Source organism: Strigops habroptila, chromosome 15, assembly GCF_004027225.2.
Source record: "Strigops habroptila isolate Jane chromosome 15, bStrHab1.2.pri, whole genome shotgun sequence".
In the NCBI taxonomy this organism is placed as follows: domain Eukaryota; kingdom Metazoa; phylum Chordata; class Aves; order Psittaciformes; family Psittacidae; genus Strigops; species Strigops habroptila.
This window is the reverse complement of record NC_044291.2, coordinates 258089-283985: the sequence shown is the minus strand read 5'-3', so window position 1 is coordinate 283985 and position 25897 is coordinate 258089. Positions and strand designations below refer to the sequence as shown.

The window sequence follows — 25897 nt, the reverse complement described above, 5'->3', positions numbered from 1 at the left end:
CTGTGGGAGGCGCAGCCCGGTGCTGCCGGGCACTAGGAGTGGGGCGCGCGGCAGGAGCGGCAGCAGGCTTTGCTGTAGTACCAGTGGCTGCAGAGGTTTACTTTGATAGCCAAAGCACAGTTGGTTCCTGCCTGGTCCTGGCAGCTGTCGTCTGGGGGAGAGAAGGCAAAAGGCACCGATATGGAAAAGAAAGAGAAACTAAACCATTGTGAACTCATGAGCTCATTTCCCTCATCTACACAACCTGCCCTAAGCACCAAGAGCTGTGCAAGGAATCACCCCAGCTGTGACTGCCACCTCCCTGCCCTGGTATCTGGCAGAGCATCACCTGGAAGACACCATGGAGCTTCTCCATAAATATCATTGTCAGCCTAAGCAAAGGCAGGAGAAGGCTGACCCATTCCACTATGCCTAGCCTGCCTTGGGGAGTCTCATTTAGTCCCAGTCCCGAGGCTAAAGCTCTTCCCTGTGCAACAGAGCTGCCCAGGCATTGCTGGAGCCACCAAGGCAGCCTGGCACTGAGCTGCCTCAAGCCAAGGGCTTCCCCTGGTAGGGCACGGGGTGGCCCCAGCATACTCACACTTTCTGCATCAAAGAGACTATTTGGGAAAGAGAATGGTAATCCAGCTGTGTTACAGCAGGAGTTAGGGGTGAGTGAGCTGCTGGAGACAGGGAGGAGGCCAGAGACTGCTTCAACGCTTTCCCAGCTCCCTTCAGAGCAATATTTTGCTTCAAACCCATAGGATTTACAGTTATATATATATTTTGTTTAAAGTCCATAGGATGCATGAAACATGGAGGCAGCTTGCTACACAGGGGCCACAAGGCACCTCTCAGGCACCATGCCACATCCCTGACCCCATGAAGCAGAGAGCACCCAGCAGGGCCAGAGCCGAGCCCAGAGCTAGCCCCAAACCTGTCTCCGATTTTCATGCTTTTCTCCCACATTGTCCTTATTCCCGAATCCTATTAAATGATTAGAACTGTGTGTTCACTAAAGATCACAGGGACTTTGAGCCAGCAGACAACTCAGATAACGAGAGAGTTACAAATCCCGCAGGACATTTGGAGACCAAAAATCATTAAAATTACAGCACAGATGCTGGATTCCAGACATTATCTGGAATCACACAGAAACAGCACTGAGTCAGTGCTCCAAAGCTCCCATTTGTCCTAAGGTCATCACATGCTTCTTTTGATCTCTCCCTTTCATTTAATGGAGTTACCTCCAGAAATAGCCAGTGCACGGTGCCCCATTGCTTGGGCACAGAGCGAGAGCTGTCCCTGGGATGACAACCAAATCGTTGGTCAGTGGGAGCTGACGCTGGGCAATGCTGCTTAGGGGGGAATCAGTGGAAATCGAGGCCTGGGGGTGCTGCTGGCAATGGGGCTCACCTGGGGGCTCCGTGGGGCAGGGCTGCAGGTCACAGGTCTGCTTGCCCACTGGCTTCACCAGTGGGTCACAGCCCCGGACAATGTCCTTTCCTTGGTAGCACTTCACATCCCGCATTCTCACACCGATGCCACAGGTTTTCGTGCACTGGGGAAGAGAGAAAGGGGGTGAGGCAAGACCCCACCACTGTGGAGACCTGTGCTAAGCCAGAACCTGCTAAACAAGTGTGCTCGCTGGAGATGCCAGGGCAGGGAGGTGAACTCTTCCCCTGGCTGAAAGTCATGTCTCAGTCCTGCACCACTGGCCCCTCACTCCATCTTTGCTGCCTGCAGCAGCTCCTGCCTGGGGATACATGGATGTGCTCCCATCTCCTGGCACTGCGACCCTCTCTCCTCCTGCTGCCCTTTGCAAAGGGCCACGAATGAGTTAGCCCAGTCCATATGCTGCTCTGTGACACCAGGGTGCCTGCAGGCACCCTGACACTCCCCCTCCAGCACCCCGTGTTTGCAGAGCTGCGCCCAGGCTGGTGCTCGCTGCCCACTGCCCTTCCGGTACCCCGTGGGGCTGGGATTACAGCAAGGCTGCTTTGGGTGATTACAGGCTGCAATGATGGTTTACAGACTAAACATGAGACACCTGGAGCCTCAGGAACAGGAAGGCTGCATTAGAGAGGGCTTGCAGGGACCCATCTACAGCCCTTCACAGCAAGAAAAAAGCCAAAGCTAACCCCTAACACCTCCTCTCATTCCTGTTCTCCCTGAGCACAGCCAGTCTCCATCATACCAGAGCTGCCAGTGCAGCAGAAGTGTCTCCCTGGGTGCTCCCCTGAGGGCTGTGCCCTGCAGAGATTCACCCAGCTCCTTGCAGTATTTGCAGGCGGTGCGACCCTAGGTATGAGGGGATGGGGCACCACACACTCTGGGCAAGTGCATCTCGAAGAAGGAGCATTTTTCCCCCATCTCCCTTCCCCAGATGCCCCGAGCTGCCCTCGGCTCACCTCTGACCAGGGGGTTGTGTACCACTTGAAGCACGGCCGCTCGAAGCACGTTGTCTCCTCCACGGGCTTCTTGGCCACATCACAGTCAGCGGCGCTGCGGGTCTTGATCTTGCCATTGACGATCTCCAGGCAGAGCACGATCCTCTTCTTCACGCCCCGGCCGCACGTGGTGTTGCACTGCGGGGCCCGAGCAGGGCTGGCTGAAACCCACACCCCGGACGTGCCGCAGGGCATCCCCCCTCCATCACCCCCAGAACCAAGCCCCAGCTCCAGCCGCCCCAGCTCGGGAGCGTTGCACTTACCCGCTCCCAGTCCTGCGCCAGCCAGTGTGAGGGGCAGTTCTTGTCCCCACAGGGGTGGATGGCCAGTGGCTTCGACTCCAGGTTGCACTGCGACTCCGGCACCACGCGCCCATCGCTGGTCTTGCAGTACACGTGCCGGATCATCCTGCCCTGCCCGCAGCCGCCGCTGCACTGAAACCGCACCAGGCATGGCGGCGGTCAGATGAGGATGGTCATCCCCCTCCCCACAATGGGGCAGAGATGCCTCCACAGGGCTCAGCCACCTCCCCATCCCCACCTTCCCCAAATCATGGGGGCATTATTTGGGCTCAGCTTAAAATAGCTGCAGGGAAGCACAGCACATCCTTTCCCGGGCAGCCCCATCACAGCCAACATACCCACGGCCCTATTGTGCCAGTGCTGAGTGAAAATCAGCATCTCTCATGCCAGGCAGGAGGGGAAACCACGAGCAGGGGATCCCGGGGGGGGGTCTCAGAGAGGTCAAGACTAAGGGGACCGAACAAGTGGCTGCACGTATTCCCCTGCACCGGACCGGGGCAGGCAGCGCCGCACTGAGCACTGGTGGAGGCCGCGGGAGCCCCATGGTGTTCCACAGCACTGCCGCTGCCATAGAAACCGCTTATTTTTAGCTGATGCTGATGTATCAAAACCTGGGTAAAAATAGCTTGGGATGGAGGGGGTCTCTGTAGCAGAACTGTGCAGGAAGGGAAAAGAGCAGGGGGAGAAAAAAAAAACAGGAAAAGGCTCATTTTCTGGGCATGGAGCATCAGCATTGCCATGGTACGCTGTGCAGCAGACAGACAAGAGGACTTTGACACCCACTAAGGTCCTCGGCCAGGTATTTTGGGGTTTAACACCTCCTGCACCCTGTCCCCCACAAGGGATGAGCTCCAGGAGGACCTAGTGGGAAGTGGTGGGACCCATTGGGACGCTGGATCACCCCCAGTGCCATGGGCAGAGCCGGGGTGGTCAGTCAGGGTGACAGCACTGGTGAGCAAGTCCTGGCAGAGATGACATGGGCACCAGAAGAGCCAAATGGTGGAATTACTTGGAGATTGGCTGGGAGATTGGCTGCCTGCGGGTCCATCATAGCTGGGAGCTGCCAGGGATAACGAGCCCGACCCAAAACTCCCAGCATCAGAGACACAAGCAAGCCTGCACACGGGGCCAGCGGCAGCAATGGCCACCCCAGGGTCTCACCGGTCCCCAGTCAGAGACGGTCCATTGCCGGTCGCAGGGTGGCCCCGTGCAGTTCTTCTCGGCCAGGGGCCGGGCACTGGCGTCGCACAGCTTCTCATCCTCCGAGCAGCGGATGTCCCGTGTCACCACGCTCCGCTCCCCGCACCGCGCCGAGCACTGCCAGGAAGGGACAGGATGGCATCAGTGGGATCCCGCCGTGGCGGGAACAGGGAGCCACTGCTGTGGGTTTGGGCTTTGTTTGGGATTTTACATTGTGAACATGAACTCTAAAAGCACACACTGACAACTTTCTGCAATGCAGTCCCTAGCAAAGCCACCCCTCTTCCACAAAGCCCCTCAGCAGCTTCAGCTGGTAGCTCAAGGTGCAGGAGGGCTGCATCCTGCCCAAGGCACCAAAAATGCCTGGTCAGAGCTGAAAGGTTTTAGCTGTCACCCAGAGCTGGGGTGAACCCTCCCTTGGCTCCCGCCCGGAGCAGCCTGCTCCTTCCCACCTCTTTGGAGAGTGTTTTCCCTAAGCCACACAACTGAGGTTTTTGTGCTGCGGATAAATCTGGCACTGCGCAGCCCAGTGACATTATTTAGAACTGGATTTGAGTTACTACAGTCTCACATACACACATTTGCTTCATGCATAACATAAAGCAGGGAAGTGTCACAGCGAAGCGCTCAGACGCACCGCTCAATATGTTAATCCTCAGGTCCTGGAAATATGCTTGCTTTTTTTTAACGCCTATTTCCCCAGCCAATTTGGCACCCAGCTTCAGATGGGATCCAAATGAGATTAGCTTTGCTGCTGGCTAAGTACAAACTACTCCAGGACTGTCTCAACCGCTCTGTCCCTAACACATGCTGGAGGAGAACATGGATTTCTGTAAAACAAGCCACTGGTTCCCACTGGCAAGGCATGGGGCACAGTTACACCCGCTATGTTCGCCACAAGCCACGCTGCGTCCCTCTCCCTGCACTACAGGCCATGGCAGGCAGGAGACTCGCTCTCAAGTCATCCCAGCTTGGAGACCAGTGCCAGCTCCCCGAGGAAGAGGCACTGATTTGGTTGTTTCCATTGGTTTACATTTGCAAGCAACATGCCAGAGCACTGACCATGCCTGGAGATGAACTCAGGGACGCAAACCCTTTCACAGGCTTTCCCAAGCAAACCAACAAGCTGAAACAGGAGCAGCACTGCACTACCCCAAACCATCTTCCAACTGTTTATGGATCTGCTCAAGGCACAGTAGGAAAAGGTTCAAGTCTCCACATCGCACAGAGAAATTGCAGGTGAGGAAGGGAAGTTTAAAGGAACGTAATTCATGTGTGAGGTGGGATCTCCCCTGGGTCGAAGAGGCTGCCGAGGAAATAGAGGTGGGAGGACCTGAGCCGCGGGCTCCTGCTCTACTCAGTGGGCAATGCCAGCACCTCATATGCAGCCAAAGGTCCCACGAGTGGCCTCCCCACCCTGGAGGGGACCCAGGGCTTCATTTTAGGGAAACAAATTTCCTGATGCACATTGGTCCACTGCAGCCAGTGTCCTGCGAGGCAGAGCCTCAGATGGCCACAGAGGAGCTTAAATTGGGAAAGGAACGGAGCAGCGCAGGCACGTGCTCAGCCCAGCGCTGCCAGGCCAGCCCCGTCGGGACCTACCTCGGACCACTCGGACATCTCCCACTGCGGCCCGCAGGCCGGGTTCCTGCAGACCTTGCGCTCGTCCGGCCGCACGATGTCAGCGGACTCGCAGAGGTCACTGTAGACGGAGCTGTCGAATCCTGGAGAGATCATCTTCCAGCAGCGGACGATGCGGAACTGGTATCCCTCCCCGCAAGTGCGGGAGCACTCGCTCCAGCTGCTTGTCTCCCACCTGCGGGGGCAAGAAAGGCTGGACCGCGGCTGGAGCATCCCACGGGAAACCCTGCTTGCTCCTGGCTGGAGGGAGATAGCTGCAGTAGCAATGAGCTGTAATCGGGCTGCCAGCGTGCAAGAGGTTTTCCTATGGGATGGGATCTGTTATCATAGAATCATCATAGAATCACAGACTGGTTTGGGTTGAAGGGACCTTAAAGCTCATCCTGTTCTAAGCCCCTGCCACATGCAGGGACAGCTTCCACTAGAGCAGATTGTTCCAAGCCCCGTCCAACCTGGCCTTGGACACTGCCAGGGATAGAAGTGTTTGTTGGTGGTTTCACCCGGCAGACCTGAGCTCATGCCCACAGCGGCAGATGCTAAAACCAGAGAGGAAGGAGGCGCTGGCACAGTGGGGCACGGACCGGTGCCCTTGCTGCCCGGTGCCTGTTACCGCATGCTGCACGCTCTCCAGCCAAAACCCTGTGTGTGCAGCACGTTTCTTTGCCATGCTTATGGCCCATGTTTGCCCTCTCCTTTTTGCCTGATCCGCTGAAGTACGAAGAGGACGCGATCATCCATCACCTTGCAAATCCCAGCAATAATGTCACACAAAGCTGTCTGAGCCCTGGTTGGACAGAAATTCATGCACCACCATCAGTCTAATTCTGCTAATGTCATGATGCAATGGGCTGCAAGAGCTGGGATCTGCTCTGAGACACTATCAGCCCCATACTGTCCCCTGCCACAACTGTCCTGATGTTACAAGACAGAAAGAGCTTGTAAACCAAGGGGAAAGACATCGAAAGTCAAGGTTTTTACAGTACAGTAACATTATAGCAATTCTGAATTAAAGAATAAACCGAAGATGTAAAAATCTAACTGGCTCAGAACTCACAGCCCCTCTGGACACGGGGCCACTGCTGCTGCCACTGAGCAGGACAGACCCGTCCCCAATGCACGCACAGGGCTCTGGGCACAAGCAGCACCCATAGGGAGAGGTGACACATTTAGAGATGTCACCTAAATTCAGAAAGGCAATGAAACCAAAGCCCATCCAGATGAGGCAAAACTCTTCTAGTACATTCTGCTAGGAAAGCATTGGCAGCCCATGCAGCATCCCGCTTGCCCAAAGGCTATGAATGTGCTCGGCTGCCCCGGCTGCTCCCTGCAGCATCTCGGTTTACCCACCACCAAGCTGCCATCACTGGTGATCACAGAGAAGCTCTTCCCTCTTACGGTGCAAGCCCATGGAGCAGGAACAGCACAACCATAAGGAGCAGCTTTATAAAACACCAGTGGGATGATCTAAACATGAAAAGAGCCCTAATGCTTGTACTAAAAAATTACAAAGTTAATGCAAGTAGAGACTAAGGTCCCCATGGTGTCTACAGGGCTCGCAGCAGTAGCACCATCCACCTCCCAGCACTTTTCTTGCCTCAATGGCAGTCCGCCCTGGCTTTCATCAAGATCACAACTGCAAAGGGCACATGCTTTCCCTCCCCGTCCTCCTTCACAATTACCCGAGGCAAAAGCAAGCCCTCTCCGGGTGCCATTCCTGGGCACTGGCATCACTGTAGTCTTGCTTTGCAGTGTTCACAAGTAACACCATTCCAGGGCATGCACTAGGCAGCTTTACTTCTCCCCCTGCCCTGCCCATAGTCTGACACCACCACAGCCATCCTTGCTTCAGCAGACATTGGTCTGTCTTATGTATAGTTGCTGATGCTGCAAACCTCCCAACAAGCACAGCCCATGTTACAGACCAGCAGCAGGGCTGCTTTTCAGGTAAAGAGCCACATCAGAAGGGAAACATTCAGCAGGACTCCCAGCAAGGGTTCCCCTCTGCACCAGCTTTTGCCCTGATACAAGCAAACCTCAGCGATGTTTAGGATGCTGAAAGGACCAGAGGGCCAGATCTGTGGCACAGTTTGCAAGCCCAGCCCCTCCACCCAACTCACACACATGCTCCTCCAGGCACTGGCCAGGCAGGATGCTGCCCAGTGTTAGAAGCCGAACTTGCTGGGAACCCATGTGCAAACTCTGCCAGGATTTATGGGAGTTTTAACCTGGCAGCTTGAGCTAAAGCACTCAGGAGGGAAGCAGCCCAGGGAGAGCCCAGGCAGATGCAACGGGGTGCTACAGGCCATCCCTGCTGCCCCACGACCAAATCCACACCGACCCCCTCCCCAAATACATCCACAGCAGAGGAAGCACGGAGCCCCCCGGGAGCGCCCTGTCGAGGCAGTACCTTGGCTGGCACTCTCTCCCAGCACAGAACTCATGGATGGGCTCGGGACGGGTCATGGCATCACAGTATGTATCATCCACTTCGATCCCATCATAGCGAACACACATTGCATATGTGGACATCACTCCTAGTTTCAAAGAGAATACACACACACAACAGAGGATGCTTGGTGATTTTGACATCCAAACTTTTTTTTTTTTTCTCTTTTTCTTTTGAGCTGCATTTTCCAAAACTTCCTCCCAGAGGAAAGCAGCAAGCCGGGCTTTCTGGCCCGCGGGATGGATGCTGCTGGGAGGGGAGGACCACTACGGTCACCCAGCCAACATGGGCAGTGCGGTTGAGCTTGGCCGCCTCTGCAGGCAGGCACGGCTGCCCCTGCCAGGGCTTGCCACCAAGATCAATACATGACTAACTCACTTTCATAGGAAACACTCGGGGCAATGTGTCTGCTGGGCAGCTCCCACCCTGCCTGGCTCGAGGGTGGAGGCGACAGCAAACAGTCCCCAACCCGCTCCATCCACCCGCTCTCTATGTGCAGTACAACCCACTTGCACCCGGGTGCTCCCCAGGGGCACCCAGCACTGTGGGCCAGGGCAGGGCTCCCAGGGCTCTGCAAGGAGGCACCTCCTGCTCCCCCAGAAGGCAGCCAGTGTCGTCAGACCGAGACCTTTTTCCCCGCAGCCTGCCGTGCCAGAGTAAATGTTGTGAAGTCCATTCTGGGACCTGGCTGGGGACCAGGAGGCTGCTCTGGCTACAGGTAACAAGAATTGCAGCTTTCGGGAACATATGGTTTACATGAAACTAAAAAAAGATCTACAGCTCTTGACATGGTATTGCTTCTCTGTGATATGTCATTAAGAAAAGGCAATGAGAAGGAAGAAATTTAAGTAAAACCTCTCTCTGCTAGCTGCAAACCAGGGCAGAGCAGCCTGGCCTGGACAAGGGGGAAATTTGTTCAGAGGGATCAAAGAAGTCAAAAATGTCCCAGACACTTGGCTGATGGGATCCTGGGGAATGGGACGGCTTGGAAAGCTCCTGCTGCCGGCACACTGGGGGCATGCGTCTGTCTGCTGGGCAAGAACAAATGCTTAAAAAATAAAATCCTTACATTTGTTCTTTTAAGAGATGTCCTTGGACTGCAAACCCCTCTCTCCCCCTTTTTTCCTACTTCCCAATTCCAGGAGCACCACATGATCTGGATTATTTCAGGGACTGTGCCACTGGGGAGCAGTGCGTAACCCCCACCCATGCTTCATCACAAGTGATAGGCTTAGCAAGGGGTAAAGGAGGAGAGAGATCAGGTGGCTTGAAGGTTTTGGGGGCAAAAAGAGGGAATTTATGCAGAAAGAATACAGGCCCAGATGTGACATCCTGGCATCTATGTGGTTGTTCCAGATTTATACCCTCGCAGCCGAGATCAGGCTCCAGGGTAGGAGGAGTGAGAGAAATGAAACGAAAATCAAAAAGTCAAACACTATTTTGTTTCCTGTCAGAGCTGAACAATCTTCAGAACTTCACTATGCGGGAAGCAGCCGAGGGTTTCAAACCCCGCTGAAGGTTGAAAAAGGGGAGGAAGAAAAAAAATGAGGTAATATGATGGGACTCCGCATGGGTTTGGGGATCCTGACGAGCGCCAGGGCATCCTCGCTGGGCTGTGAAGTGAAGACAGCACTCGGAGCCCACCCAAGGGAGGGCGTTATGCAGGATGATGGACACGCCAGGCACCAGCACCCGGCCCCCGTGGTCTTTGCACCCAGGCAGAGCAGATTTGGAGTTGTGCCAAACCAGCTCCAGAGACTGCGAGATCCCCTACACAGCACCAGGTCCTTCCCATCCCTAACAGACAGAAAAGTGACTCACACACCGGGTGATTTCAGCAGTTGTGCAGAATTTGGCTGCTTCTTATAACTACCTGTGGTGCATGTAGAGCTGCAGGGTTCATGGGAGGAAAGCTTCCACCTGTACATGTCAGCAGCACTCACACCTTGGCCCTTTCTTAACAACTTCAATCTGTTTCTAGCGATAAGCAAACAAAAGAAAAACAAAACAAAACAAAACAAAACAAGGCATTTACAAGGCGAGCGGTGATAGGCCACGTCAGACACACACATCTGCCAGCAGCTGCAGTCCGGTTGGGTTCGGGTTTGGGAGGGGATTTACTGTGTTTGGCGGTTGGGTTCGGTTTTTCTGAGTTTTGGGGGTTTGTTTGTTTGTTTGAATTGGTTTGGTTTGTTTCACAACATACCTGTCCTGAGCCCCAAGTAGAATCCCCAGCCCGGTTAGAGGCAGAGCTTCCACTGTCTAGAAATAGAGAGAATGGGATAAAAATACCCACAAGTAGAAACAGTTCAGAATTTAACAAAGTTCGCATTTTCTGCTCAAATACACCTGGCCCTGGGCATACAGTAACTAAAGGTGCAGTATCTCCTCCCCTGAGGCCGCGGGGCCGGGCATGCCGGCTGCTGCTCAAATCTCAGCAGCTCACTCCTTCCAAAAGCCAACATGTGGCACAGGAGTTTCTAAGCTTGCTTCTCAAAGCACACTTTGCTTCTAAACACCAAGGCATGCCATTTGCCTACCCACTGCTTTTGCCACTCTTGTTTTGGTTTGGTTTATTTTGGGTAGGCAATTTGCATCTCTCATATCCGTACTGTGCTCAAACACATAATGTCATTGAGAAAGGAGTAACAGAGTCATCCTGGTGTATGAAAAAGCATTTGTCAAACCAAGAATAACAGCTTCTCCCAGTTCAGTGCATCCTACATGCTGTGAGGTTTAACACACCAGGGATACTGCACCTTTACAACAGAAGGCTTCAATTCTGTTCTCATACCTTTGTTCAAACCCTTGAGATGGCTACACTGAAATAGCGTACAAGGTTGCATCCTGACATCCAGTTGTCTCTGGCCTGGCAAGATATGCAGCTTGTAAGATTTCTAGGCAGCAGAAGCTCTGAAATTGCCTTATTTAGTTGTTCGTAAGAAGACATTCAGGTCCAGTCTATCAAATCAACCTTTAAAAGGACACTGTGGAGAATCCAGCCATTTCCTTTCGGACCCACCCTCCTTCCACCGCCAGCACTGAGCCTCCAGAAGGATTAAAAACAACAACAATCTCATTTTCCCCTGTTGATTTTGTCTCTGTCAGTTTGGCAAATGGTCACTTCCTGCGTTTAAAATGGAACGAAATGAATGCGATTCTTTTTTTGTGGAAAACCAACAACTTCGGCTCACTATAAATAGTGTTTTATCTTCCCAAACCAGCTCTGCCTGGGGACCCACGTCAGCCCCTGCTCCCAGCTCAGCCCCATGTGCTGCCTGCTGCTACCCAGCCAGGAGAGGGCTCACAAGATGACAGTTTTCAGTAAGATCTATTAAAACACAGTCAACAGCTGCTTTTTGTCCTTTAATTTGCCTGAGAAAAACAGTACTACCTAGATCCTCCGCTCTGTACTCTGCTCTCTGAGGCACCAAGTAGATATCAAGTCCCTGTGACCGGGACTCCTCTCCCTTCAAAGGAGAAAATAATCTTCAAAATAAGATTTATGTCACAGCTGAGGACAGAAAAATCTTTGAACAGCATCCCTTTCATGTACATGATCCTAACTAAAGAGCTGCTTCCATGGCTAACGAGACTGCAGGGACAAGTTCTTTCCAGATAAATCAGACATTTGGTCACAGGGCAGTGTGTAGATAACTTATCACTTCAAGCAAAGACAAAACTGTCATTTTGTTCTCCTCTAAATGCAACAGCAGCACACTGTTCCACAAAGCTGGTGGGCTTTTTGCTTTTCTTTCTCCTCTTTATTGTAAGCTTTATTATGAAGGCAAGTATTTTCTTCCCTGCCTGTATTTTGCTTCTGCTTTTCAAGCACACAACAGCATCAAAAGTCAGCACCATCCCATGACCCTAGCTGAGGTCCAGGCTGCCCATCTTCCCAAAGCATTCCCTGTAGCAGAAGAAGGATTTTCCGGGGTGCACACAAACACCACAGGTCAGCAGCCAGAGGCCCCGTGCTCACAGTTCTGGGGTTTATTTCAGTTTTCATTTTGAAGCAAAGGAGGAAACTCATGGCTCCTGCTGCAGGATCAGCCCTGGCTGCACACTGCAGCAGCAGCATGGGGTAAAGGATGAAGGGTGCCCGGACCTGCCCTGGAATGCCATGGAAAGGGTTTAACTGCTCCAGGAGAGGAAAAGCAGCACTGCATCCCTACCACAGCACAAGAGCCACCCACCTGCCCTGGCACCAGGGAGGTTGTTCCCAAAGAGGAACGATAACGCACCACATTAGTGCAATGTGCTCCTATGCTCCATCCACACTAGAAGAACTACAACTGTTTGGCAAGAAGTAGGATGCCCACCTCTAATCACCACCCCCCCCACATGGATGGACTGGCTGGACACGGTGTGCAAAGAGATTATCTTCCCTTACTTCTTCATTGACAGAGAATGAAAATGAGCAAAAAGCCACCATCCACCCCAGCTGAGCCTGGGAAGGATTTAGGAGGTCTCAAGTCCACACTCCTGCCCAGACCTAGGCTGACCCCAATAACAGACTGTGTCCCACAGAGCCTTGCACAGTCCAGTCTTGCCCATCTCTAAGGATGGGGATCCCCCACCCAGGGCAAGATGTTTCCCCTTGTGCCACATTACCATTCCCTTCAGCACCACTTCCAGCTGTCCCTGAACCTCCGCTCCTCCTGGAGGAACAAGTCCAATCTCCAACACTCTTCACATGCCTCCAGCATCCTGCTCCTGACATGCCAAACCCAAAACCGCATCCCACCGGCAGTAGAGGCTTCATCCTGCTGTGTCAGGTAACAGCCCCAACTATAGCCCCAGCTGGGCTTGGATGCAGCCTTTTGGCTAGTGCAAAACTTCTTTGCATATTAATGTTTAGATCTGGAAAGTTCATATTTTATTCTAGAGAGAGGCGTGAGAGGAGGAAGTACTGTAGAACAAAACCTAGGGAAGAACCGGGGGTAGGGGGGGAGAAATAGAGCAGTGCTTGGTATCATTCCTGAAGGGTTTTAAATCCCTGCCCCTGTCTTCAATAGATGGGCAGCCAGGGGTAGTGCAAGGAGTTTAGCACCACAAAAAGCTGCACTAGAACCTCTGACAGTCTTTTGTGACTGTCCTGTAATAGCCAAGCTGCTCTGACAGTTAGAGCATGTAATGGTCACTGTATTCCCAGAAGGAGGAAGGCACTAGTCTCATTTAACAGCTACTGAGAGAGAGGTGTGGGGTACAGGGGGACAGTTAAGGGAGCATGCTAGGGAGCCCCCAGGGGAAGGGGACCCCCTTCCTCACCCGATGGCATGGGGAAGCAGGGAGCTGACAGCACTGCCCTTGTCTGGCAGAGGGTTAATGCAATGCTTGCTTTGGCAGCTGAAGGCAAAGTTTCCGCACCAAGCCACAAGATGAGATGATAGACTCAAGCCCTTGGCAATGTTTTAGTGTGCTTATCATTAAGAAGTTTGTTGACACATTTGGCTGCATGGACATTTTCCTTAGCATAAGTTTCTTTAGCATAATTTAGTATAAGTTCTGGGTAAACAGACCTAACTACAACTGGAGAGCATCTGCTCAGTGCTTTACACTTTATCTTCTGGAGCTCAGCATAACAATCCATGTTTTATTGGTGGAAGCTGGGAGACAGAAGCGTCAAGGCAGCAGAGCCAGGAGGAGCCCCACAGGGGAGATGGGGGTGCCATGGGGGTGCACAGTGGGACCCAAACCCACAGCTGCGGGTCTGTGACCTGGATGACTTCCAAGGCCGCAGCTGCAGCTCGAGCTCTCTGGGGAGTGCACTAATGTGTATCTACACACAGATGGTTAACTGCTGTCCTGCAGCAATGGTCCTATCTCATCCCTGTGTGCCTACACTGGGGATGAGCTCCCATGGGCTGGGACTAAAACCTGCTCCCCAGACAGCATTGGGGCACCTCATAAGATGCTAGACATAGACTGGACAAGCAATAACCTGACACTGCCTTTCACCCAGCCCATCCTTGCCTGGACAAGGTCTGCTACTACAGCTAGATTAATTCTTTTTTACTTCTCACTGCATTTCATAACACTACCAGTCCAAACCAGCCATTAAAATGAATCCCAAGTGACAATCCTAATATCAGTCAATGTGCTGCCACTGGAGATGTTTTGATATTCTTGTCAAAGCAGTGACTTAACTGCACTGCTTCTGTTTCTGTCATGGCAGCAAATCTGGGCTGGTTCTGCAGGCCCTACCAAGGAGCTCCTGTTGTCCCACTCTGCCTCTCCATCAGCAGGTTAAACAGGCAGGGCCATGCCTGGGAGCATGTTCCTGCCAACACAAATGAGGATCATGAGTGGCAGTCAACAGGGTGGGTAAAAAGGGGCCAAGACCAACTTCTGCTGCATCAGAACTCAGAAGGAAGGGCCTGGGGAATCAGAGCAGGACGTCAAGAGAAGCAAAAGGAAGAGGCTTCCTTATAGTCATGGCTCTGATAACAAGCTATTACAGGCAGATAGCAATGCATAAGCTGACAGCCATCAGCATGGACTTGCCAACATCCCCACTAAGGACGGCAGTGAGTTTTCCTGTTGTTTAATGCTCTCTTGACTTTCTGCTCCCAAACCTCTGGCCCTTCCTTCCAAATTAGTCACCAACAGAAAGCATTCACATACAACATTCTACCCCCACTTACCTTTGGCTTCTAAAGCAGATAGAAAGCACACAATGGGCTCTGCATTGAATACAGGGCTGAGGCAAGAATAGCAATAAATAGGATTTACTGTAATTAAAGGACATGTCTCCTACCTTGCTTTGTGAGTTCTGTTCCCTTGAGGGCTGGTCATGGTGACAGTGGCATTTGAAAACGGTGTCTCTGCAGAGGTGTTGACAGCTTTGCTGTTGCTCAGCTCCATGTAAGTGCTGTTAATGGTGTAGGTCACAGCACCATCAGTGTCCTCATAGTCAACATAAAGGCTGTCGATTTGTGACCCCACAGAGTTGATTGGGTCTCCCTGGGCAAAGATGCTGTTCATGGTCATGTTGAGCATCAGCTCCTTGGAGCCCGAGGTCTTGTCCAGCAGCTTGTCTGTGATGGCATTCTCCAAAAGGAATTCCCTGGAGGTGAACCTCGGGTCGAAGTCTCTGTCGCTATGGTCTGTCTGGTAAGTAGACCTGCTTACGTTTGAATCTAGATTGGAGCCAACAGGGGGAAAACAACAGTGACAACCACAAAGTGCATTCAGGCTGGGAGGCGAAAGCAGCCTGGAGCAGCAGGGGCATGGCAGAGCCTGGGCAGCCCAGGGGGATAGAGGCAGGAGCTGGATTCTTGGGGAGGAGAAAACTCACAGCGTTGTACCCCTTTGAGAAGAGGGTGCAGCTCCGTGGGTCTTACCCTGCTATTGCATGGCCAGAAAAGAGCTCAGCACCTGCCAGCACTGCCCCAAGCAATAGCAGAGGTCAGAAAGGAAGATGCCCTCGTGGCCCCAGAGCCCATGCAGCCATGCTGGGAAAGCGCTCAAGGCAGTTTGGTGGTGGGATGCCCAAGGGAGTGGAGTAGGAAGGAGGTTGCTGGGGGCCATGGAGAGGCAGGAGGTGACAACATATGTGACAGGGAGCTTTGTGCACCCAGGGCTCCCTCCTATCCTTGGCATGAGGCAAAGCACAGCAGGGCACCAGCAGGGAGACCTTGCCCATGGCCACCCCCCACCCACCAGAAACCAGAACCTGAAGGGCAAAGAGGATTTATGAGCAGAGATGTTTTAAAGAACTTTCCAAGATGTCCAAAAAACAAACCAGCAGAATCACCAGAGGTAGAAACAGAGCGTTTCTCAACAAGAGCTCCAAGAAACAACACTGAGGCCCAAGTCTCCTCCTTACCTTGGGGTTGTTTGCCCTTCAGTTTTGGCTCACAGTCAATTGTTTCTGCTCTTTCATAGACCTCATTGGTTTCCTGACCTTTGCTCAAGTTCAAATCTTCCTCCGTGTCCTGCCTTCCAAACACCTGGTTCTCCAAGTCTATCCTTTCCCTGGAGATTTTCCCAAAATAGGTTGCATTGTGCTGGATAAAACCCAATGGCACATCTCCATCAAACTCTCTGCTTTCTTCACTGTCTGACTCAGAGAAGGTGTAGTAGATAGGCTGCAGATTTTTTGAGTGTGGCTTCCTCAGGAGGGTGTATTCAAATGTGATGGATGGATTCTTGCCATTTTGATTCCAGACCTAGCAAGCAAATGATTAGCGGATGCAGTGAGTATATGGCATGCAAAGCTTGTGATTCATCTTGGACTTGACAGTTGGTAAGCATCTACTTTGCTTTTCCAATCTGCTTTCCATCATATTCTTTCCAAGAAAGGTTGGACCAGATAATCCTTCGGGTCACCTCCCAACCTGGTATTCTACGCCTCTAGATTCATGTTGCCAACTTCTTACAGCTGGAGCCCAGCACCATTTCCCAAGAGTTATTTGGCAGCACTGCCTCAGCTATTAGCCCCAGCACAGGGACAGGGAGCCACAGGTCACACTTCCTCCTCTGAGCAGAGAGCCATGGGAGAGCCACTTGAGAAGTTACCAACCATCACCTGCAAATCCATTTCTGTGGCTATTGGGGATGGGGACTCACAGATGATGCACTACAACCTCTTACTGGTCTTACACTTTATAAGTGCCCAAGCATCCCTCCTTTCCTGTTCCAGAGGAGCCTGGGGCTCCATGGAGATGGTGCTGCCCAGAAGAAAATTAAATTACTTTTCTCTGTATGCCTGATTTTTAGGTGGTTTGCTTTCAATAAGGATTTGGGGCTTAAGTTCTGTGCACTTGTCTAAGCTGTCTGGCCCAATTTCTTATTTTTACTTTTCCTGCCAGGTAACTTGGATAAAAATGCCAAGGAATAGAAGAGAATTCCTCTGGCTGTGCCCCAGGCATCTTCACACTGCAGAGAGGGGAGTTATCAAGCCCACATTCATTACTCACAGCCCTGCCTGCATCTGAGAGCACTGATGCAAATAAAATAAGAACCAGGCACAGTCCTCACTCCCACGCCCCTCCTCAAGCTGCCCAGGCAGCTGTGAAGCCGTGGCAGGACTCTGCCCCATGCCCACCCCTTCCTCAATCCAACATAGATTTTCCCTTCCCCATCACCCCCAGCATTGCTAACTTGAAAAGTCAAAGCTCACCATTATATTCAACCCTTGATTTGTCGGTCCTTGTGCAACAATATATTCTATGCCAGTCTCATAAACATCCATGGGCCTGCGGTACTTGAACACTGTGCCTGCAATGTTGAAGTTCTTTGGACTGTCAACTTTGTAGTTCCCATTGAAGAAATAATACCCAGCTTCATCAGCCACAGCTTCCAACAAGAGACAAAAAAAAAAAAAAAAATAAATCAGTGCCATCACATGGCAAGAGGAATGCAATAGTGCCACTTGTTCATTCAGGAGGTAAAAATCAGACATTACTGTGACACTCCTTCTCCCATATTACAATGCATTTGTCACTTATTTCCAACACATATCATGTGATTATATGCCCTGCATTCTGGTCATGCATCCCTCTACATTGCAAGCTCCTGAGTATGTGGCTTACACTAATCCATGGCTCCTCTCAACCTTTTGGCACTAGCACAGCATGAACATCCAATAATCACAGCTCTGCAGACAGAAAGACTGTCAGATGGCCAAGAGCAGGAGCTGCCTCCTTGGGAGCACTGAGCTGATGCCACCTGACCCAGCAGTGATCCAAGACAGATCATCCAGAACTAGCCCAAGAAGTGTACTAAATCCTCCTGTTCCGTTCAAGCCTCCCTCTCCCTGCACATGGCCACATGAGGCTGCAGAGCACAGCGGCTTCTGCCAAGTGAGCAACTGTGCTTCTCCTGGGCAAACCCAGATTTTCCACACTCCTCCTGAGCAGCTCCGCCATCTCCATTGCGAGATGAATGGTGTGGCCACCAACACTTCAGCAAGGCAAAACATAGGTCGCATCTCCCTGGTGCTGTTGTCATGTGGCCATTGCACATGCCCCAAGCAGAGGATGATCAAGGAGACCACAAGAGAGGTGAAGTCACTTGGCTACCCGTGATACGCACCAGCGTGTTTGTCACACCACACTGAAGCAGCAATAATATTGATCAACAGCTTCTGCATTAAAGCAACCAGAGTGGTCATATATACAGACCAGGTGCTCAGACTGCAGGAAGGAGAAATGCACTGGCTTAGACAACGCGCTGTGATTTACACTGACATGGATTTAGCTCATGTCTGCAAAAAAACTACATTCTGCCTCACATTGGAAAAAGCATTAGCTAGTATAGGCACACATGCTAGGGAAGTACCAAGAGGTTATACACACCCAGAACATCTGCAGACTTTTTCCGCTCTACTATCTGGATATCCCTTGCTCCAGCAGGAATGTGTGTTACCAGGGAATAGCCTACGGGAAACTACAGATTAATGAAAGGAACTTTGTAACAGATACTCTGAACACCACACTCTGAAGTCAATACTGCAACTATCGAGCACATTGGCCTTCATCTACAATTATTTTAATAAGTGGTGGATTAAAAAACTAATATTGACAATTTAGGCTGCAAACAGAACCTCAGCAATAATAGAGAAATGTGTGAACTACACATCCTGGCTTATGGTGGAAAAACACAACCAAGTAGGGGAAAGGATGTAATCCTTACATGCACAGATATCAGATTTATCTAAACTGGTGCAAGGAAATATACCCAAAGACTGCTTTGTTGCTAGGGAAGCAGTCCTGTGGTTCAGTATTGAACCCCGTGCTAGCCAGTCTTCCCAAAACTCCAGCAAGAGATTACAACTCTGAGGCTCCTTAGCACTAGGTAAGTGATGGGACAAGTCCTCCCACGGCCCCTGAAGTTCCTGAAGCTGGCTCCATCTTAAACTGATCCTCAGAGAGCATTGATCATTATTCCCAAGTCAGACTGCAGCATTTAGGACAAGTGGGTTCTGCTGCTTTACATCTCACTAATTTTGGAAATCCTGGTCTTTCAAAATATCCACGCTTCCTGTTAGTACAAGTCATTTCTTTCTAGTCTTACTGGGTCATGAGAAAGACTAAAACAGATGCCAGCCTCTTGCATAACCCTTTTCACCATTCAGCATCAGAGACCTCAGGCTTCTGACAAGCACCAAGCAGAGTTACTGGTTTTCTTTAAGGAAGGCTTTTCCTGCCCAAATTACAAGTGGTATTAACACCCATAGAACACATGGGGAGAGCTGAAGCAGGCAGTTGATAAGAGCTGAAAGCAATTTACAAAAGATAAGTTGATTTAAAAAATAGCCCTCTGATTCAAATAAAGCAAAAGGTCCCCAACAGCCTTACCCAAATGAGCATTTCCTTTCCTGTAACTGCCGGTGACGTGAGTGCAGCTGCTCCCATCTCCTTGGCAAACTCCACATTTATCCAAGGTGTGGGTGGAAAAGAGAATGCCATCGCATCCAATCGGCTACAACCACACAGAGTATTGAGGGTCAGGCAAATGTCGCACCCATTGTAGCTTTCTGAATGCTACTAACAATATTTTTGCTATAATGTTTAACAACCTCACATTTTCCAGACACGCAAACCCCTCGGAAATCAGTGTATTTGCAGGATGTTCCATCCCGAGCCTGAACCATTAACTGTCTCTGACCATCCACAGTGGTGCAATGGAGGTCACAGGGCTTGCTAGAAATGTGAACATAGTCATCTAAGGGGAAAGGATATAAAGATACATTCAAAACAACAGAAACACAAAAACTTTCATCCTACCAAAGTCAATGAATCTCTGCCAAACTAAACAACAGCAGCACAACGACACAGCAGCCAGGGATCAGAAGCCACCATCTCCTGTGTTCCAGGCCGGACAGGAGACAGCACTTCTGACAGCGTGGCAGCCCACTGCTGCAAACCTCTGCACAGCCAGGCAGTCCTCTGCTGCCAGGAGCAGATGCCCCTCCTGATGCCAGAGATACCATTAACATCAGCCCAGGGATGCACTGAAGTATCAGCTGCCACTATTCTGTGCAAGGACTTGCAGCAGTGATATATGTACACGTTACACAAAAACATATGCATGCTCACATATCAACATCTAATACATGAGTTAAATTAACATAGATATATAAATACACATACAAGTAAGACTATAGTCAAACCCATAGCAGCTTAAAACATAAGAACTTTTCCATAAACATCCACCCAAGCCGGACTTCGGCCGCCCTTTGCTTTCTGCGGGCAACTGGCTGGCTGCATCCATTGGCAATATCCACAGGAAGCAAATGACAAATTCATATACGCATCAGAAGCCCAACACTAAGTGTTGAACTTCAGCTAGTGAGCAGCATATACCCGCTGGCCTGCGCGCCCAAGCAAGACAGCATCAGTGTCAAAACCTTATTCTGCAAATCCCCCAGGAGCCACGTGAACGCCTGCTAAAACACAAAACAATTCACTGTAACTGTTCTGGTGAATCATCTCGAAGAGCAAGTGTGTTTGAAGAAATTGTCACCTTGCCATAGGAAAGGGACAAAAGCAGCCAAGTAGCTACAGCTAACCAGGCTGCCACGAGCCAAGCCCTACCACGCTGACCCTGCCAAAAAGGTTGGCGGGACAGGGGCTTGTTTCACATAGGAGGAGGCAAAGAGGAATTTAATGAAGCATAATTTTGTTCTTAGGTATCTACAGAGACCCCTAAAATAAGAAAGTCACATTAGATCCCATCTCTATTTTTAGACACCCCAATAGCACTGTGAATCTGAAGAACCAACACTGGGGAACCACCTCCTTGGGAGCAGCATCCAGGGTTCCCAACAGCTCTAAAAATTTGCCATGATTTTTTAGTGCTGAATTTTGATGGGAGTTACGCACCTAAGAATCAGAGAGACCTCAGTCTGACCCCTAAGAGCTTTCCGCAGTTCTGTGCTGCTCACCCAGGTGCCCAAGCCGACTGACCGCATCTCAGTGACAGCTGGCAGAGCACGCGAAGGGTATGGAGTGAGCAAGTGTCACCAAAACGCAACACAGCCAGCAATGGCCCCAGCTCTAAGGACACTTGTTCGGGTGAGCCAGACTCTCCCTGCCAGCACAGTCCATCACCCCACGCTCTCACATCCTCCTTCAGCCTTTCAGCTCTCTGGTCCTCAAGGGATGTGACCTACACAGGCTACAGCCACAAATTCATGTTATGTTATTTTTAAGCTGCACTGCAGCTGCAAAATGTGCCTTTGAGCTTGGGAGACAGTTGATTGTGTCTCTGAAAAATCACTTTAAAACAGCAGAGGAGGAGCCTTCCTGCAGGCTATAGCATCATAACTATCAAAATATTTGGCTAAGCATTATGAAACACACAAAGAATGTCTTGTTACCAGGATATAAAGGTTTCCATTGATACGTTCTGCCGTTATACACATGGGAGTTAAATGATGAACACTGCTCCTCTCGAAAGCTCCTTCCGTTTGCAGGGCACTCCTAGAATGGGATACATTAACATCCTGATGAAGACAAAGTGCGGGAAAGGTTTCTGGCACATCTTAACTGGCTGCAAGGAGTGTTTCCATTGCCTGCCCCATCCAGAGCCATATCCTCCTCCTCCTCCCACTGCAGGGACAGCCAGGGGAAACCCACATGGGAGACAGTAGAAGAACCACCCACTGGGTTTTATGGCCCCCAGTGCAGGCAAAAGGCCCAAAGCCCTGACACAATGGTGATGGACACCAAAGAAGAGAAGTCCAGTTGTTTGGAGAGGCAACAGGGTGACTGCCACGGGACAAATGATGTCCCCTCTCTGAGGGGCTCAGAAATGCCACTGTGCGAAGCAAGCATGACTTTCCACATTCTGTATTGAGTGTTCCCAGTGAGAAAAAGGATATCCTTACTTGTACTTTGCAGAGCTGGTATCTTTTGGATGTTCCAGTGCAAGTTTTATTAGCCAGCCCACTTGCTGACTTTCTTCTGAATAAAGAAATGACAGTTACAATGGGATCAGAAATCCTTCTTTCCCCTTGTTTATATGTACTTGTCCCTGCTTCTGCAAGATGAGTTTCCATGCAGCAGAACCACACAGGGATCTATTACGGTCTCACAGGAGTTGATAGAAAAGGTCTCTTTGGCTTTGTTACCTGCAGCATCCACTATTCATATTACAGTATCCTAAGAGGGATCATGGGGATGAGGGCCTGGGGACAAGGTTTGCAAGGTACCTTCTGGCAACCACACAGCCCGGAGAGGGCAGAGCCACACACAGAGTAGCCAGGATCAGCAGGTCCCCAACCAAGCCTGCACCACAGTGTCCTCACTGTTGCACCCAGAAGCCTTGGGAATGGGCTTATGCCACATTTGCTGCCCATCTGCACTAATCCCCACACGAGAAACTTCAGGGCCAGCACAGGAATGGCTTGGCTGGTCCTTCTGTCAGGGATGCCCAGGGCACAGCATCCTCACAGCGGCGTGCTCAGGGCCATGCCTACCTTCCGCATGAGCAGCATTTGTGAGACAGCACCTTTTCACCAGCGCTCATCTACCGAGCGATGACCTCCTGGATGAAGCTATGCCCAGGGAGCTGGAGCTCCCCACCCCCAGGGGCTGGGGCCATACCTCTGCCGCAGGCAGTGCCGCTCCTGGGACTTGACGCCCCCCCCGCAGGTCCTGGTGCACGCCGTCCACTTGGTCCACTCGCCCCACCAGTACGCGGTGACGTCTGCCCCTTCCTCCAGGCTGTTGGAGGCCTGTGCCAGGTCCTGCTTGGAGCATCAGGAGGGTGAGGAGAGCAGCAGCAGCCAGCACCCGCACCACATGGGTGGAATGAGGGCATCCCCCTCCAGCCCGCCCTGAGCATTTCCCTCTCCATCTGAGGTCAAGTTTGAGATTTCCATCTTGCAAGAAACCCTGCCTTTTTCCAATTGTGTTTTCATTACAAATTGGAATGAAATGGCAATATTTGGGATTCCTCAGGAAAGGAAATGTTTATTGTTTCTCTCAATTGACAAAACCAAGCTCACAAACAACCCTGAACCCTCCAAGTCTTTCGGTGCTCCCTGACTCTTGCTCCACAGTGAATTCAGGGAGCTGAAGAGCCACTTGCAGCCAAAACCTTCAATGAAAGCTTCAGCAAACCCTTGCAAATCTGCTCTGCAGCAGAAGAGCATGCCAGTGGGTGCTAGCAGGCTGAAGGAGCCCATGTGCTCTCTTTGCAAGGACAAGTTTGCCACTTCAGGAGGGTCCTTGACACTCCCCACCCCTCAGCCACTGTGGGCAGCAGCATGACCATGCAGAGGGAAAGGAGCTGCTCCACCAGCACTGTCACCACCACATGCCTGCGCTCAGCAGGGTGTTGGCATGCCTTTGCCAGGGCACAGAATCTCTGCAGAGGGACCCCAGCTATTCCTTATTGTGGGAGGAGCGACCAAGGAAGCAGTGCTCATCCAAGAATGAGCATGGCCTTACAGAGCCCTGGAAATGGCCTGTGCATGCTCTTAGCCACAGAAGGTACAACTTAGGTTAAGCCAAGACCAAAGAGCTAAGCCAAGTCATACATCCTCACACATGCTGGAGGCCTGATGCACGCACAGACCAGCCCTGCAAGTCCCAGGGATTGCCCATCCCAGACACCATTTTAAAACCCAGAGACCTCACAGCAAGGCAATGCACTTACCTGAGCTATCACAAAGGCAACATTGCCCACAAAGAGAAGGGCCAGAATGCCTTTCAGCTGGGATTGCGTGCTGATGGAGATGCTGCTCCACCTCCACTTGGATATCTTCATCCTAGAAAGCAACTAAACGCCACACTAAGCAGAGCTCTCATCTAGCCCCACAGCCTGTCAAGAGCAGGAGGGTTACGCAGCACACGTCCTCCTCAGCATTCCCGGTCAGCTAAATGACACCAGCCACCACTGGCTGCAGGGGCTTGATCCTGAAGTTATATTTAATCAGTGGAAGCATTAACACAGTACAAGTCCACCTCCCACCTCAGCTGCCATCTTCCAAACCACAACGTCGCACTGGTTCCCAGGGGCTGCACCTGATAGCACCAGTGTGAGCTGGAGCTTTAAGCCTGCCTAGGAAGGGAGTGTGACTTACACAGAAGCAAGCACTGCACAAAAGGCAGCGAGTAACAAGAAGTGTCCCTGGATCTATAGCAGCAGTGCATCTTAATACTCCATTTACAGAACTGCTCCTACAACAGTGAGATGAAAGGCTTCATTAAAAAAGTAATTCAATTAGCCAATATTTTTCTTTTTTTCATTTGTTCACTCCGATTCCCATCTATTCCCAGGGAAGAAGCCTGTTCTTATAGAAGAGAAACCACCTGCAATTAAAGAGCAGAATGAAGTATCCCGTGTCAGACTTTCATCTCTCTCTCCATCTGCCTCATGAAAGAGTAACCCAGAATAGCATTTTCTTAAATAAAACTCAGCTCAAAACCACAATACATTTTATTGTGAACCTCACTGCAAGAGCCAGAAAGGAGCAGGTTTCAGGAAATCAAGCTTCTAGGCAATCAAAGCAGCTCATGTCTGCAAGTCAAAAATGAAAGTGTTCTCCCCTAAGCTAATTCCCCTTGAAAAGACACTAGACAGAATCTTCGGGAGGTAGGGAGGTGGAAGAGGTGCTGCAGACCTGCAACATAAAGAGCTTCTTTCCTACCCCTTTTTCTTCTTGTAAGGGCTTTTGTAGCAGTTTGGAAATGCAGATTTGCCGGCAATGCCAGCACGGCTGTGGTACGCGGCTTACAGACATCGGCAGAGGGCTGCCAGGTCCCACCTCGGCTTCGCGGCCGCCCCCGGGGAGAGGGGCCAGCACAGAATCACAGAACTGACTAGGCTGGAAAAGCCCTTCACATGCGAGAGACCCTTTCCAAGAGGCAGATGCACGGATTGATGGGAGCGCGGCGCGCTTGGCCGGGGATCCCGGGACAGGTGGCTGCGACTTGCTTTACACTTGGTTCTCATTAAGGCTCCCAGACACGTCTGACTCGAAGCCAGTAACGGAGCTCGCTCCGAGATTATCCGCGGCCGGTCAGAGCTGCGTGTTTCAATAGAAGAACTGAAGGAGGGGGAGGGATGTGGCCGGAGGCACCGCGGGGCCGGGACAGCCCCGCCGCAGGCTGCAGACGGGCCGGGAGGGCGATGCGGGGAGCCGGGCCGGGCGGTGCGGGGAGCCGGGGCGGGACGGGCCGTACCTGGAGGCGGTGGGGCCGGGCGGGGCGATGCTCCGGGGCCGGGCGGTGGCGGCGGTGGTGGCGATGGATCGGAGCGGCGGCGGCGGCCCCAGCCGCTCCCTCCCTCCTGCTCCCTCTCCGACTTCAAAGGGCAGCCAGAAGCGCCGGGGCTTCCAGTGAGGAGGAGCCGCCGCAGTGGCTCCCCCCAGCCCGCGCCGGCCGCTCTTATAGCGGCAGCGGGGGGGTGGGGGGGGAGCGGGCGGAATTCACACCTCTCGGCCTGGGATGCCCCCACCCCGGTTAACCCCTCGCCTCCCCCGGCGCCGGCCCGCGGCCGCCAGCCGGTTTCCTGCGGCGAAGCCGGGGGGCAGAGACGGGGGCTGCCCGCACGCAGCCCGCACCAGCCCGCACGCATGCGTCCGCCGCACCCGGGAGATGCGCTGCCCCCGGCCGGGGGGACGGTCCCTGCAGCCCCCAGCCCCGACGGAGCGAGGCGGGCAAAGTACTGCCGGTACCTCGGCTGGAAGTGCGGGAGGGCTGGAGTGCGTCTGCCGGGTTTTTAATTGCGCTTTCTGCTGAGTAATAAACCAGATCCCCGGCACTCTGTTCTTGGTGTCATTTGCTAAGGCTCAGCATCAGGCATGCGGCTTCAGGCAGCTTTCTGGCATCAAGGAGGACGGTGGTGGTCAGAAAATAGGCTTGGTGCAATGGAGAGCCATTTTGGATGAGAACAGTCCCCCTGGCTCAGTGACAGGC

At 51.9% G+C, this 25897-nt stretch overlaps 1 protein-coding gene across 6 annotated transcripts; it reads right to left on the bottom strand.

The window, feature by feature from the left end:
- Positions 1–9: 9 nt before the first annotated feature.
- Positions 10–25599, bottom strand: ADAMTSL2 (ADAMTS like 2). Of its 6 annotated transcripts, XM_030507318.1 has the most exons (19): positions 25163–25195; positions 23634–23745; positions 22577–22719; positions 21859–21934; positions 21349–21451; positions 19546–19691; positions 19325–19448; positions 18323–18403; positions 17146–17321; positions 15850–16192; positions 14779–15160; positions 9892–9995; positions 7980–8106; positions 5534–5747; positions 3893–4048; positions 2693–2863; positions 2391–2567; positions 1396–1540; positions 10–151 (listed from the first exon to the last, which is right to left on the bottom strand). In XM_030507318.1, exons 2-19 carry the CDS (start codon positions 23742–23744, stop codon positions 33–35), a joined length of 2898 nt encoding a protein of 965 aa, XP_030363178.1. In that variant the 5' UTR covers position 23745; positions 25163–25195; the 3' UTR covers positions 10–32. The 6 variants fall into 6 exon arrangements, 5 of the variants coding, with proteins under 5 accessions (XP_030363178.1, XP_030363179.1, XP_030363180.1 ...); XR_003994511.1 differs by having other exon boundaries at positions 2693–2858; positions 23634–25599; XM_030507319.1 differs by having other exon boundaries at positions 15928–16192; positions 23634–25599.
- Positions 25600–25897: the final 298 nt, after the last annotated feature.

Coding starts and splice junctions, on each gene's coding strand:
- ADAMTSL2 (XM_030507318.1), bottom strand. CDS start 23,744: ATGAAGATATCCAAGTGGAGGTGGAGCAGCATCTCCATCAGCACGCAA. Junction 4,049..5,533: donor AGATGTCCGAGTGGTCCGAG/GTAGGTCCCGAC, acceptor CCTTCCTGGCAG/TGCTCGGCGCGGTGCGGGGA. Junction 152..1,395: donor CTGCCCCACGGAGCCCCCAG/GTGAGCCCCATT, acceptor TCTCTCCCCCAG/ACGACAGCTGCCAGGACCAG.